Source organism: Echinops telfairi, unplaced genomic scaffold (assembly GCF_000313985.2).
Source record: "Echinops telfairi isolate 266 unplaced genomic scaffold, ASM31398v2 ScPeMD7_18;HRSCAF=68, whole genome shotgun sequence".
In the NCBI taxonomy this organism is placed as follows: domain Eukaryota; kingdom Metazoa; phylum Chordata; class Mammalia; order Afrosoricida; family Tenrecidae; genus Echinops; species Echinops telfairi.
The window spans coordinates 1,862,819-1,878,448 of record NW_022103915.1 but is presented as its reverse complement, the minus strand read 5'-3'; the positions used below and the strand labels follow the sequence as shown (position 1 = coordinate 1,878,448).

At 53.1% G+C, this 15,630-nt stretch overlaps 1 protein-coding gene across 3 annotated transcripts in view; it reads right to left on the bottom strand.

Annotated features, from left to right (window-relative positions):
- Positions 1-15,630, bottom strand: part of PAPOLA (poly(A) polymerase alpha) — a 54,695-nt gene that overhangs the window by 2,426 nt on the left and 36,639 nt on the right. For 2 of the 3 annotated variants that reach the window (XM_045287912.1, XM_045287910.1), the window contains exons 15-20: positions 15,231-15,340; positions 12,413-12,534; positions 8,962-9,104; positions 7,578-7,678; positions 7,177-7,397; positions 1,494-1,571 (exon numbers count right to left, since the gene is read on the bottom strand). In XM_045287912.1, coding sequence (XP_045143847.1) covers positions 1,494-1,571; positions 7,177-7,397; positions 7,578-7,678; positions 8,962-9,104; positions 12,413-12,534; positions 15,231-15,340 — 775 coding nt within the window. The remainder of the gene's footprint in view (positions 1-1,493; positions 1,572-7,176; positions 7,398-7,577; positions 7,679-8,961; positions 9,105-12,412; positions 12,535-15,230; positions 15,341-15,630) is intronic. The other variant, XM_045287911.1, reaches the window with a different exon arrangement.

Sequence of the window (15,630 nt, the reverse complement as noted above, 5' to 3'; positions counted from 1 at the left end):
ACACCCACTTGTTATTTCTAAGATACATGCCGAGTAATTTCTTCTATATTTCTACATTTTTTCACGAGTTTGAATTATTTTACACATACACATGCCATCTGATAATTTTTCTATACCTCAATTTTTTTTCAAGTGGCTACAAAATGTTTTTCACACAAGTATATATATACTCCCAAGTAATCATATTTTCAAAACAGGGTCCTCTCAGAATGACTTGTCATCTGCTTTAAAGTGTCTGCAGAGGCTTCATGTAAAAGTCAAAGAAAAGGCCACTGAAGAAGAATGAAGATTTTCCTTGAACCTTTTGAAGGCCCTAGAAGTCCACAGCAACCGGTGCTGTGGCGCCCCCGTGTGGGAGAAGACTCAACGTTCGCCTCAGACAAGGAGCAGCAGGTCTGTAGGGAACCTCCGTGTTCCTGGCACCGTGAACTTTGAGATTTCATGTACGTTAACAGTGATACAGGCTAATGTTAAAGAAGTCTTAAACTAAAAAACTGACTACTCTTTCTACAGTCTTCTTAACATCCAAAATGAGAGCTTTGGCGAAAGCTTGTCAGGTTCGGGCCCTTACCTCACCCTGGCCCCCTACGCCTGCACAGTCTAGGCAGCTCTCTGTCCCCAAGCAGTGGGGGCTCGCTCCAACACACCCAGGCCACATCCCCCGTTTCCCAGGGCGTCTCAACATAATGCACTAGGCGGTTTCCTCCCTGAGAAGCCAGGAATCCTCTCACTGAAGAAGTCCCTCCTCACCTCGCCTGTTGAGAAGAGCCCCTGAAACCAGCTCCCCAGAGAGCGAGGTGGCACAGCAGAGGGCACACAGCCAGCACCACAATCCACTCCCAGGCTGGCCCATCCAGTGCTGCCCCGAGCAGCCCGGGGTCCCCCAGCAACAGCATGCCGTTCAGTCAGCACTGTGGGCAATCCAGCACAGCAGCATCGGGGGGACGCCAGCCAGCACACACTAGTCTTCAGGGTGACACACGAGGAGTGTGCAGGGGTGCCATGGGAGGCACGGAGCAGAGAAGCCACCAGAGCCTGGGTCAGGCGGCAAGAGAGCCGCAGAGCCAGTTGGGCAACCACTCCTCCTCCATTTGGAGGCTTCGCCATCGACATGGGGCTGGGGTGCTTGTGAGGCATCGGCACTGACACCACTTCTAGGACAAACCAAAACCAACTTTCAACGACAGGTCTCACCGACCAGCAGACCAAAAAGCAGAGAGAGGACTGAGGCAGGGGCCAGTTAGGGGGAGACAACCCTGTCAAGCTGCCAAAATTCCAGGGAGAGGGTTTATGCCCTCTCCTCGTTGAAATGTCCTCTTCAGCTTGTACCAAACGAACACTCTCCCTGAGCACTGGGCCGGGACCCTGTGAGGGAGGGAGGGCTGGGCATCGTGTCAGCACAGAAAAGGCACATCCCTCGCTGTGACAGACCATTCCACCCATGCCATGCTCCCTCTGGCTCGCTGTCCCGGCCTGCGCTGTGCGCTCAGTACCTGAGAGGCCAACAGGGAGGCCGCCGTCTGAAGAGTCTCTGGCTGCGTCGTCGTACTCGTCTCGGAATCAAGCTGTTCCTGTTGACACAGGAGCAGGGAGAGAGGCTGAGAGTCAGGTGACAGCCCCACTGCCCGCCCCACTGCCCACCCACACCCAACGTTTCCTTTGCCTCCTTAACCCTTAAAGAACATGGTCAAAGCACCTCTAAGTTTTGGACATTTTAAATAAACAATAATTACCATCGCCTGACAAACCGTTGCCCAGGCAGGAATTAACAACCTATAAACTCAAGACCAAGTTGTCGGCTACAGGAAAAGAGCAAAGTTCCTGAGGAGTTCCACGGCCCCCGAAATAGTCCCGTGCCCTCTTCAATCACAGTATGAGCCCCGCTCTGCTCTCCCCTCCCCCAATTGCAGAGCTCAGGCTGCCCCCACCTGCAGCCATGCCACCTGGTGCCCTCAGGATGCTCACAGCCACGAGGAAGACTCAGCACGTCAACGCAGACCCCACAAACTAACTTCAAACGGTCGCAGACAACTGAGCAGGGGGGGGGGAGGCACGCCAGAAAGCGCTGCTCAAGTCACAGGCCCCTTGGTCAACAAGGATGCCAAACTATGAGGCGACGGTTCCCAACCAAGCCTCCATATGGGCACTGCCGTTTCAATTTTTTGCAAACGCCTTCATGATAAAGCCTCTGTGACCATTCTGTGTCCTTCAAGAACATGTGAGCATGATGACCCCGCAGAATCTGAGCTGACCTTTGGCTCTGAATGCCACTGCCCCACCTCCCCCACCCCCGCCAAGCCTGAGACGAGGGTGTGATGGGCGACTGCAGATATGTGCCCTGTGCGTGTTTCATGAGCCCCAGCAACGGACTGCCTGCCTCCCCCTGGCACAGAGGCAACACGAGGACATACCAAAGAGTCTCACGAGTGGGAGGGGTGCACAGCCCTCTGGGAGGAGAGCTCGGACCCAGAAACCCATCATGAACTTATCCTGAGGCAGGGGGGCGAGCCTGTGGGGGGGGTCAGCCACTGAACCACCGCCCACACCACAGCCGAAGGGCAGCTTTCCTTTGTGAAGGGAACTATAGCTGGCAACGGGAAGCTTACTGGCCCAAAGACTGCCCACTTCAGACGGGCTGCCACATCGCCGCGAGTAGTCACAGCACCACAGGCTGAGGAAGGCACTGGTGGGTGTGCATGGGGGACGGGGAAGAACAGACGCCCAAAACATGCATGCCGACAACTTCATCTCCATCTCAGGGTACAAGGTAATAAATTCAGGGAAGGGGGAGTTTTCTAGCGTCTACACAAAAGGAAAACCACACAGTTCCATTTCTGAAAAAGTCAATGTCAGTCTTTTACAAATTGAGTCAAATCTCTTTTACCACATCTGCCTTTTGCAAGTCCCCTGCATCCTAAAACCAGACCAGACCCGCTGGTGCCCAGCTCCACTGCAGGATAGAGCAGAACTGGCCTTTTTGGTTGGGGACAGTGACCACACGTTTCTCCTGAGCAGCAGCCAAGTGCTGGCCGAGCGCCTGCACAGGCCCTGCTCCTGCATCTTGGGCAGCCTAAGGCAGCCCGTGTCCTTCGAGGGCTCTGTCCCCGCCCCCCATGCAGGGCTTCTCTACCATGGCAGTCACAGCAGCAATGATGCGGGCAGCAGGGGGCGGGCCAGCACAGCGTGCGTGCGTATTAACACACCTCCACCACCGTTTTATCATGTGCAGGACAGTGAGCGCCTTCACCTAGCTCATCCTGTTTTGTTATTTTTAAGTTTAGTCTCCAAATTGAAAACTTCTGATTGTCAATCAAGCTTTAATTCACAAAGCTTTTAATTGGGCTTGAAGGGCACGTGATGGTATTAACACAGGAGACAGGGTTTCTTCATTGTTGACGTTGCTTGGCCGTGGCATCGACTACAAGAAAAAGGGAAGCCGAGGGGGCCTCCGGTGCCTTCCCAAAGCCAGGGAGGGAGGAAGAAGGAAAAGCCCCCTGCTCACCCATTCTCGAGCACCACCCCCAACCTCACCCACACCCACAGGCCTGCCTCCAGCAACCCGACAACAGTGGCGTTTCATCATGCCCAGAGACTGACAAGTCACCTGGCTTTCTTAGGAAGACCATTTGGGGCACGCTTTCCTAGTTTGGGTGGTGGGTGGGATGTGTATGTATACCAAACTGAACCAACATTAAAATCTGAATGTGGCTTTAAGAAAACCACCACAGGGCATCTAAGTGTCTGAAGAGATTGAATAGCAACACCACCCAGTTCCGTAAGAGCCGTATTTGTGCCCTATATAGAACCTGCTGGAAAAGTCACCTAACCCTAACCTAACGGCAGTGGGGTCACGGTCCATGCTGACGGCAGCAGCTCCTCTGTTCCTTAAAGGGCCTTCATTTTAGACACACCTTGGAAAGTCAGTAATCTCTGGTCATCAGCTTCAAAACTGCCTGGGAAGGCAGGGTGGACAGCACTCGGCTGGCCAGGAGCAGGTGTCTCTCTCCAACTGGGTAATTCAAACTCAGCAACTCCATGGCTGTCCATGCCAGGGACCTTCCACAAGAGAATGTACGTGTACGCTTGTATATGCATGTGTGGGGCTTTATCTTTCCACAATATCCAGGTGGCATCTGATTTTATTCTTGAGATTGTTTGAGATTACCATTTACCCTTAAGCATGTGATAAGCATTAAGTAGATTTAAACCACAAAAACATGCAAAGTCTCCTTTCTATACCCATCTAGGGGTTCCTGAGGGAGGGAAGCCAGTGCTTGGACCTCATACAAGCCCTTGCTAACAGAGAAGACCCAGGCGCCTTCACCCTTGGCACCAGGAGCCTGGGGGCTCATCTCGACCCTCCCTCTAGCTGGTCTCAGAGCCTCAAGTTCCTTCTCTATGGACCAAGGACATTTGCGGAAAGACAATCTAGGCCACATGCAAGGGGCCTTCGAGGTACAAAACGCCTGGCACCCCAAAGCCCTGCCTGTGACACAAGCCCGTGAGACGCCAAAAGCAGAACCTAGACCACCGATTCCCAATTACTGAGCCCACTGCCCCTTTTCAGGGGCAAAAGAAAGAAAGCCTCAGGGTGCCCTGGTTACCAAACATTTGAGCTCTGGCCTGTGTGTCCAGGACCAAGTGTAGACACCCTGGGTCGTCGTCCCAGCTCCCTACAGGAGCCGGTACCACCCACTCTGGGAAACACTAATCTAGATCAGGGTCAGCAAACTTTTGAGACTGAAGAGCCAATCCTGCCCCTCACAGCAACTTAATTATTATTCAATAGCCATGAATGTTTTTACAAACGAGAGCACCATAATCTGAATAACACCCTTCAAAAGCTTCTGTCAATGAAACTATGATACATTTATTTTAATTTTCCATTTTACTTCAGTCACACAGCTCGAGAGCCAATGTTTGGACCCATGGTCTGGACCACCAGAGACGGCATGTAACAAGCAACGTGCAGGGGGAAGACAGGGGCAGAGGGAAGTGGCCACATGAAAGGCCCAAGTACAGCCTTCTACGCGGGTCTCTGTAACCTCACCAGTGGTCACTTGGGGCCCTGCACACAGGGAGGGGTAGCAGAGAGAACTCCCAACCTCGGAGGAAGAGTCACCAGCAGAACAGGGTTCGTTGCAAGAACCCTGCCTAAAGCAGCGGGGGCAGCAGAAGCCACCCCAAGCCGCAGCTGCAGGGGAGCCGCAGCACTGAAACCAGAGACCCACCAAACAAGGAAGCAGCCAAGGGACCACGTACGTGACTGGGAGGCTGAGCACCAGAGAGACTGGCTGCCGGCTGAGGAGCTGCAATGGACCCATCACGGCTTCTGCTTGTGACTCGTGGTAACCTGTCAGCTCCCCCTGGGAGTCCTGTGTGGCCACTGCAACAGGTTCTCAACCCCAGCAGGGAAGCAGAGCCCATGGAGGAACGGCTGATGTCGGACTCGAATTGGCTAAGAGAAAGATGGCAGTGGAGCCCTGTCTGGCCTGACCACTGGGCTTGTAGCCATTGGCCTCAGGCTGGTGTGGACATGGACCGTGTGTCTCCCACTAAAGCTGGAGAAGGCCCAATGTGGCCGCCACACTGATCCCTCAGACCCCTTTATTCAATGTAATGTGAGGCCTAAGAGGCAGGAAACACTGTAACGCAGAGACCTTACTTTGTTCCAGATTTGAACAAAGAAACTATTGTACAATGAATGCTTGGGGACATCTAATCACTGACTGAGTATAAAATGCTAGTTAATGAATCATTAATCTTGTAGGTAGACTCATGTTCTTATGCTCACGTGTTCTTCCCTTTCCTGTAAGCCTGACCATGGGGAACCTGGCACTCACTCACTGCTCTCGCAGGTTTCTGGAGGTACCAGGGAGAACAAGACCGCTGGGGCATGCCCTCAGACACCTCACAGGCCAGCACGGCGGCGACATCACTGTGACAGAGGCACGGTGGGCCGCTGCGGTGGCTGTGAGGGAATCAAGTTACAGGTTCCTGTTCGTAAACCAGAACGACGAGTGCAAGGAACCGTGCTGTGCTCTAAATGCTCCATGAGTGGGGGGTGCAAAAAAGGGCTGGAAGAACTTAGGCCACAGGGACTGACGGAGTGGCCCGCCTCACTCCGGTGTGGGACGGAGCCCCTCATCAATGAGGGTAAGAGGTGGCGCCACAGTCAGTAGGCGACCCCTTTATTCCTGCTGGAAATCTTCTCAGTTCTCTCCACTAAACTCAACAAAGGGCTACACCCCCCAACTCCGGCCCAGGACCTCTGGCCCAGCATCTGCTGTGGCGCCTGGGAACCAGGAGGGAGCCTGGAGCTGGTACAGAGCCGGGGAGACCCCCAAGGAACCAGGGCATGGGCCTGTGGGCAGGTGGCTCCCATGTCTGGAGACCACGTCGCCATCTTGGGTCTGGAGGGACCCTGATGGCAGCACATGCAGGACTGCCAGGTGTGCCCCCTCTTCCAGGAGGAAGCAGGCCCCCCAGCAGCCCTGGAACAGCGGCTGGTCTGGACAGACGGTGGGAGAACCCGCCCTCAGCCTGCGCACAGACAGGGAGAGAGCAGCGAGCGAGGTGACACTGTTCCTAACCCTCCTTCAGCACAAGTGGCAGAAGGAATCCCACCTGACAGAGGTGCACTGCCAGCGCCTGGCTAGGTCTCCAGGTCTCCCCTCCCACAGGACACTCATGGCCCAGTGAGAGTCACCAAAGCAACCAGAGAGGACGACTCTCGGGAGCAGGAAGGAGGCTCCCCCTGTTTTTCCTGAAGCTGCTGACGAAAGGAACAAGGTGCTCCAGCCACTACAAAGAGTACAAGTACTTCCAGAATCTTCCTCAAAGAACCGACCAAAATGAATACAATCACTTGGGTACCAAAATGATCCGACTCTGGAACTTTGTTCAGTCATCCCTAAAGAACTCCCAGGGGTCCAACACTTTGACTGGACCCCTGCGGGGTTCAGGACCCAGAGACACAGCACCCCCAACCCCACCTGCATCCATAGGCAGGATGAACTTTGGTCCACAGAGCTCTAAAGGGCTCCCAACCCACCAATCAGCACAAAAGATGCACTGCTCCACGGCGCTACTGGTGTGCGCTCCGCGTCCTGCTCTGCGGTGAGCAGGAGGCTGGCCCGGGGCGGAGCTGCTAGCCCTACACTACACAACACATACCTCCTCTGTTTTGGTTTTCTTGGGGCTCTCTTCTTTGTGGGGGGAGGAGGTCCTCTTGACGCCTGCTATAGGGTTAGGTATTTTTGTTGCTGCATTTCCTGAAGGTCTAGGTGGCTGGTTCACCAGGCGTGTGGACGAGACCACTCTGGAGAGCGGAGGCTTTGGTGGTGGAGAAATGGCTGGCTGCACGGCAGTTTGAGGAATGCTTTCGCTCGACGTACCTGTGGGGGAAGTGCACGGGCTCGGACCTCCTGGAGCAGCCAGCCCACCAGCAGGAGGAGAGGCTCCCTGCCCTTGACCACCCAGGTCAACCGCATCTGGATAATAAGGAGCGTTTTCAAAGAGGGGACAAAAGATAAAACCAATTTTAAGATGCAGGACCCACAGGCCCATGTCCTTACCCCCTGAGCCATCGCCGGAGTTCACTGGAGGCCCAGAAACGTCAGGAGCCTGGAGGGTGGTCACAGAGGCTGCTGTCACAGCCGGAGCAGGACTGTTTCTGCTGAAAAAGAAAAAAAATCAAAAGCAAATATAAAAGTCAGCATAAACGCCAACAGAATTACTTAATGCACACAGAAGTTACCTTCTACGATAAATGCTTATTTAGCTGAGTTTCACATCCCCTGCAGATACTCAGAACCAGGCCATGTTTCGTTCAGTTACCCACAGGGTCGCTCCGAGTGAGATGTGATTGGAGGGCACTCGACAACCGCCACCGCCTCCTATGAACTGAGTTTGGCTGCAACACGAACCCACCGAGGCAACGCCATCCTGTCCAATTTCACAAGGGCAAGTGCTCTGTTACCTGTACTACCCCATGGTGCTGGCAGCCGAGTGCTTCACTAGTGCTCCCCAGCCCTCCCTGCCTGACGAGGGTAGAGATGCTGAGCACTAAGAAGCGCAGGCGCAGCTGTGAAGACGTTTGGGTGGTGCCACTGACAGAGGGAGGTGACAGTCCAAACCTGCTGGTGGCAGGTAGAAGACGATGCTTCTCTTGAAAAGCTTCTCCGGTGGTTAGGGCGATTTTACTGTACAATGAATCCCTGCACAGAGTGGTAACGCTATAACACAACCGGTCTCAGTCACACTGAGCTTCGGAGGATCCACGCTGCTCTTTCTGAAGGTGTCGTTAAGGGGTTCAGGGATTGCAATGGCTGCATGGTCATTTCCTCTGCAGTCAATGAACTGACACTTCCAGTGGAGCCAGTTCCCGATGAAATGGGTTTTAGATTTGCTTTTAAAACATCGGTTCAAAAACTAGGCTATTGGGCAGGGCAGAAGCGGCAGACTTGTGTCAGGATGGTGGGCGGTAGTCTTGGGAACCCCAAGGGACAGCTCTCCTCTGTCCTACACAGTGACCGAGTGTCGGAGGCAACTCCACAATGGTGAGGAGTCAGTTTGAATGCTGACAGGCCATAACTACCCATAACAAAGGATTCCATTTCTGAGCTGGAATAGCGAGTTACGATGCCCAGAGGCCAAACTCAGTGCCATCGAGTCAATTCCGACTCCCAGCGACCCTGCAGGGCAGCACAGAACTAACTGCCCCTGTGGGCTTCCCGCAACCGCAACAGCCCTGCACGGAACAGAACGCCTGCTGCTCTTCCTCCCCAGGAGCAGCTGGTGGTTCCCATTGGCTACCCTCGTGGTTAGCCTCCAATGTGTCCACAGGGCTCCCAGTGTGAGGGATGAAAACAAAGTGTTTTTCCCAAAAGGAAACCCTGGACCACCTGAAAAGGTGAAGCCCATGCCCAGGCCGCCGTCAGCCGTTCTCCCAGTCCTTACCCCTGAGAGCTGCCAGAACTGTTCAAGGGACTGGTCTTCATAGCACTGGTGGGGGAAGGCACAGACATGCTGTTGTCACTGTCCACAGACAAGTCGAGGCTGCTGTCATTCAGGGCTGTCAATCTGACACTTTCTGTCGAATGCTGCAATCAATGAAACACGTCATCAGACACCCTTCTCTTACCCCGGCCTCGGACACCCAAATCCCCGGCCTCGGACACCCAAATCCCCACTCAGTAGCACGGGCATGTGGAAACCACCAGCAGCTCTCACACTGGAAAGGCCCAGTGCTGGCCATCGTGCCCTCTGACTTCTAAGTCTGATTACAGGGCAGCGTGAGGGTGGGCATGCTGCTTGGGCACCCAGGCTGACTGCGAGGCATGCGCACGTCAGAAAGCACTGGTGTCTTCAATCGGGGACCATAATCAGTTCATAAACACATGGAGGAAGGTTCCAATATAAACACAACACTAATAACAAAATGAATGTTCTGGATAACAAGATGTAAAATACTGTTATTTCTAATCATTCCACTATGAATTCTAAAACTATGACATTTCAAAATAATTCCCTGGCAAGTACAACATAGTCACCACTTATTACCATTTCCCAACACACTGCACCTCTCCCTAAAGCAAGGTTTATGTGCTCTGGCTACGACTTGGGTGGTAACACGTCAAAGCTATTCTACCCATCACACACACCCATTTCTTCCGCTGTTTCCCTCCCCAACAGACTGCCGTGGTCACGTTCACTGAATCACAGAATCATGTTGGCAGAAATAAACCTCGTTCTCACCTACTGGCTCTCTTGGGCTGCACACAGCAAAATCACGTGCCCCCTGACCAACTCGTGTGGGCATAAGCCATGAACCATGCAGCAGTGCCAAGTGGCGGGCAGAAAGAGCATCACAGGCTGCCAGGGGGCATGGGGGGTGTCTGGGTGTGGGTGTGGGTATGTGTCCAGGTCTGTCAGCTTGGCCGGCCGTGACTCCCAAAGGGTTGGCAGGAATGTGCCATGGAAGCTAGCAGTGAGGTCTACCTGGTAACGGGTTGGCCCACGCCCTGCCGCTCAGCCACTGTCCCCTACAGAGCTACTCTCTAGCACATGGCAGTGCTGCTAAGTGAGGAGTGGGTGCCGCTCACAACTGCCACCCCCAGCCCAGCTTCTGCTACCCGGTACCCCCAACGACAGGCTAGCTCTGGGTATGCACAGCAAATGATTCACTCTGATCAAAGAGGGGCAGAAGGACAGCAGGAGGTCGTAATGCTGTCTGCATCCGGTCCGTCAAGAAAGGTGCTTGGTGGTGTTGTCAGTGAGCCCCTCTCTGCACTGGGCAGGAGCAGGACTGGTTCCTTTAACAGTGCAGGTGTGTGCACTCACATGGCACAGTTGTCTGCAAAGATGTGGGCCACCAGTGGGGATAGGCTGTGAGCCACTCTGCTGTGCCCTTGGCCATACCAAGCTCAGCAGCGAGGGGCTCCATGGGCAAACCACCCTAAAGGCCCCATCAAAACACTCATCAGCGCGCACGGCCCCCCGCTCGCCAGCAGCTTCCCCAGCAGGTCCTCCTGCTCAGCCCGAGGCGCTCCCTCCTCAGCGAGGTCCTTCTCTTGGAGACAATACCTACAGGCAACCTGACATGAAATCGAAAAGAGCGGCTCAGAACAGGGAGCAAGCAGTTAACCAAAGAAAGCTGAGCATCGGTGCTTATTAGACTTGTAGACACTGGTTACCAACACCACCAAAAAGTACTACTGTTCTAAAGGGCAGCAGGCCCCTCCACGCACTCTAGATGACAGGCAGGCTCAGCAGGCAGAGCTGCAGTCTGACAGCCATATCCCAGGCCTAGCAGTTGCTACATGCACCACCCAGACACTGGGCTTCAGCAAGTGCGCAAAAGGAGGTGGGGCACCAAGCAGTCAGTCCGCTCCTCAGACAGCCACGGCCTCTGTGGGCGTCTGTGGGCCCTCAACAGTCAATGTCACTCACGTGCTGAAGAGTGACGGCATTACAAGGGCTGGATCAGAGAAAGTAGTGTTTAATACTACACAGATTCCCAATCACTAATGAAATTACACAGACCACCTCAGAAATAAAATAAAACATCTTAAGTCAACATTGTCTGAAACCACACACTGGTCACCGCAAATTCCGCTGCTACCACGTGCACCTGACATTACAAGCTTTGAAATGTGATGTGAATCAAAAGTTCCGCGACATCTGGCGGCCACTGTTGTGAACAGCTGTTTCAATAAAATAAATGACTAAACATGAAAAGAATAATTCACGTTCACGTCTGAAAACCAATGCTTATAAGTAAATATGTACATGGAACTGCTAACGCCCATCCACAGAATATCTAAGGAACGAGCAGAAGACAAGTGGACGCCTATCTGACTTGACGCCAGGAAACAGACTGTCTGAGGAAAAGAACGAGGCTTTCCCCACTCTCCAGACCCTCAACAAACCATCCGGTTTCACTTGTAAAGAAAAAAACAAGGTGAGACTGAAAGATGACTTATCATACAGAGATTAAATGCTGTCTCAATTAAGTGAAACCACTTTAAATTCTGTTTACACCACACACCAGTCCCCGGGTTATGGGACTAAGAGTGAAGGGGTACCAGGTACCAGGCCCTGGTCTCAGCCCTCTGCACGCCCGACTCGCTCATGCTCAGGAGGCTCGACAGGAGGGGTGGTGGTGGTGGTGGTGTGCTTTACTAATTGTGAAGATCTGACAAAGGCACGAGCCTCCCTGAGCGTCAAGGTGTTGGCCCAGGAGGGCCCTGCCGTAATTTCACTCATCCGACAGTCAGCTCCTCCCAGAGTGGCTATTTCCTGTGTGCTCTCGACCATCAGCCCGATGCTCCTCTCTCATCTAGACTTCTCTTTCAGTCCTGCCTATGTGGTTGTTAGGCTTAAGCTGTAGACAAAACCCTCGGTCCTATAAAAGCAGTGATCAAGGAGCACCGGGGTTTCACGCACTGCTACCTGCTAAGCAGAGGGCAGCTGGTGGCTTTTACCAACATCCCCACAAGCCGTTCTCCTAAGAAAATGTCCACGTCAGTTACACGGACACACACAAGGGGGCTGTGAAAGAAAGGCCCGTGGGAAACACAATCAGACAGCAAATCTGTCCACAAACTGTCTGAAGCCCCTCATCTCACCCAATTTCATTTTTCCAAAAGAAGTGAGGTATCCAAAAAGGAAGAACGAAATGAGGTATCAATGTGGGATTTTAAAAAGCTTTTAGAGGTCGTATTCTACCTAAAAGGAGGACAGCAGCATCTCCAGTGACTTAGGCACCAGAGCACACATCCTGTTGCCGCGGCTGCACCATGTCACAAACTCCCAGCACGCGTGGACGGCGTCTTAGTAACCGAGGATGGTGCACTAGCTGCATTTGCATTTGGCCCACATGGCTCCAAGAAGTCCCTTCTAGATTTACCTTTTTCTTTTTCTGAAGCACGTGACTAGGCAGTAGTTGATGGAGCTGCTTTCTTTTCACGTGCATGGCGGCGATTTTCATGTCCACCTCGAACATCTTGCTGTTTATGGCTTGCCTATAAACTGCACAAGTAGGAAGTTGTTAGCAGACAGGGGCGTTGCTCACAAAGGCATGCATCCCCCACACCCAGGAGCAGTGGTTCTAGTGCCAAGCCCTTCTTGATGTCCATGGCCCGCCTGCAAAGCACAGCCCCCCACCTGAGCAGCACAAGGCGCACTGAGCACATACAACTAGCTGAAGCCCACACCCTTGTGTGCTGTTTGCTGCACTTTATCTATGTATTTATAAACTGTAAATGCAGGATAACAAAAGTAAAAACGCCTAAATAAATGAGAGGTCACAAGTGAAATGCTGCAAATAAATAATCCGGCTCCATTAGACACCGAGAACCGAGAGCCAACCTGGCCAGCGTCTGGCACATGGGCCTGACGGGTCTGCTCCCTCCGAATCCCAGACATGGGGTGCAGCGCCCAGGAAATGAGGCTGGGGTGGCCAGCCCATGTCAGGGGCTGCGAGTACTCTGAGGAGAGCCTGGGTCAGGAGGAAGAGGAGAGGGTCAAACGGAAGGCCGAGGCAGGAAGGACAACGGACGAAGATGACCATGGCCACTCTTTCACGGGGGCAGACACAGGTCTGGCCAAGGCAGAGTGCACACCCAGCGAACAGTCCTCACTATGCAAGTCTAAAGCCCACCGTTCCTGGCACACAGAGGCTGTCCCCAAGGATGCCACCAAAACTCCAGACTCCCTAGCCTGAGCTCCAGGGCGCGACCATCCTGCCTTTGTCGTCATTGCTGTCCGACAGATGACAAGAGAGCCCAGCCCCACCCCTGTGGGGCTGCTCAGTAGGGGTTCTCAAAAAAACCCAGCACAAAGGCTGCTATCGGGCCCAACAGTGTTTATGAACTACACTACCTTCCTACCCCCAAGATACGTGGGACAGGAGGTGAACTGGGGAGCGGCCTGCACAGCCCAGCCATGTCCTGGCTTTTGTTCAAGGATGGGAGGAGCCACCAGGCAACTACGGCCTGGCCACCACAGTGACTGGTCACTGTGGAAGTGGCTCAGACATGGCTGGCGGGTGGCCAGGCTACAACAGGGAGCCTAAGGCAGTGGACAGAACATGACCACTGGGATGAGGGTGACAAGGGCCAGGACCACCACACACTCTGAAAGCAGAAGCCAAAGGGTTTGGTAAGGACCCAGTGACCGGAACGCACAGAAGACATCAAAGGCCGCCACCGAGATGAAACACACTGGGTGTGGGCTGTGTGTGGGCGGGGGGCTGGTTTTAAGTTGGTTTTACTCAAATTCTTGAAGGTATTCCATGCAAGTGTCCCAAGACAGGGCACTCAATGTTTCTCTCCCCAGAGGGCCAAGAGCCCCCTGAAAACCTTTACAGCTCCCTAGGACCACCTTGGCAGGGGCAACTCAGCTGGAGGAGGTGTGCACAATGGTGTTTCGGGGGTGCTCACTTGTCACCAAGGCAGGACAGCCGACAGTGTCACAAACGCCACACTGCCAGGGATTCTCCACAGGGCAGGCACTGAGGCAAGCGACGCCCCCTCAGTCCTGTGCCTGAGCACTGCAGCGTGTGCTTCCCTGTTTGCTTCCCCCTTTCTCATCCCACTTGTTGGTACAGGAGAGCTGCTCCATTTTAATTCTTAGATATAACCCCTTTTCACCATCTGCAAATTTCATCACAACCTCCTCACTGCCATCGAGCCAATGTCTACTGTTAGTGACCCTGCAGGGCATGGTAGAAGTGGCCCTGTGGGTTTCCAAGACTCTGTTTACAGTATAAATAGTGGAAAGCTCTGTCCTTCCCCCAGGGAGCTAGTAGTTTTGAACTGCTGATTTTTCGAACAGCAGCCCAACACGTAACCAACACGCCACCAGGCTCCCACCATTACAGCATACTACTGAGCATATGAATTTTAATCTAAATTTACTTTAAGAATGTGAACACGCTTATACTACAAACAGAGCATAGCTCAGGCGCCTCCCTGATGTCACTCCGTCCTTCAAAGGTCAGAAAGAGACAAACAGTCCCAATAGGCTGGTAATAGGCAATGTTTCATGTTAAACCTGAATGTGGAAAACTGTTTCTCCTGATCATTTGGAAAACGCCACTTATTAAAGTGGGGGAGGTGGGGGAGAGCGAAGAAAAATGTTTGGAAGAGAAGAAAATCTGAAGATGCAGTCTTTCCTGGGGAAAGGGGAGAAGAAATTCTTCTGGGAGTGAGGAGAGTTTGTTGTTAGGAAGATGCAGTCTTCCCTCGGGGTGGAGGGTGTTGTAGTGAGCTTCGCCCCCGCACACTGGCCAGCTCCTAGAAACACCACAGGAAAACCACATTGACCGGGCGCTCATCCAGGACCTCCACCCGTGGGTCGGCAGTTAGAATGTGTTCCCTTTCACCTCGGGTCAGGCCCCCGACTAGCCCGGGGAGGAACTGGCATTTTAATGTCCAGGTGAGTCGGAGTGTAGAACAGATCCTACAAGTCACCTCAAGTTTCTCCTCATCTGCTCGTAAGGGTCAAGATTAGTGAGGTAGCCCAAAAGAGGCTCTGCACACATAGATCCAGACCGTTTCTAATCTCAAAGGTGTGAGCCAATCACATGTAGAGCGCCATTTCTATCCTGGACATCCCTCACATGAGCTGGATGCAGTCCAGAAACCACTAAGTCACCTAAAAGTACTTCCAGGCTCTACTGCACCCAACTTGGCATGCGCATGTGGCCCCAGGTGGAGACATACCTGTGTCTGTGAAGGACTGAATATCATAGGTCAGATCAACACTGAGGTTTTCTGAGTTCTCGGTTTTCTTAAACACTAACCCGATCACCCACATGGTGCGAAACTCTTCCCTGCAAAGGAAGAAGACTGTTACCGGGTGGATTAGGATGTCAGAGAGATGGTTGTAGGTGTGGCTGGCAATGCTGACAACTTGGGGTAAATGTGAAATGTGAAGTACAAGCTGCAATCAACAAAATATGCTAACCCCCAAACTCCATCAAAAAAGTACCTACCAGTCTCCCCAGACACCCATCCTTCTCCACTCTCCTTAGCATATAAGCAGGGCAACAACTGGGGGTGCTCAGCTGCTTCAGCTCATTCGAGGGTGCATCTGAGTCAGCCTCTTAGCAATTAGGATGGC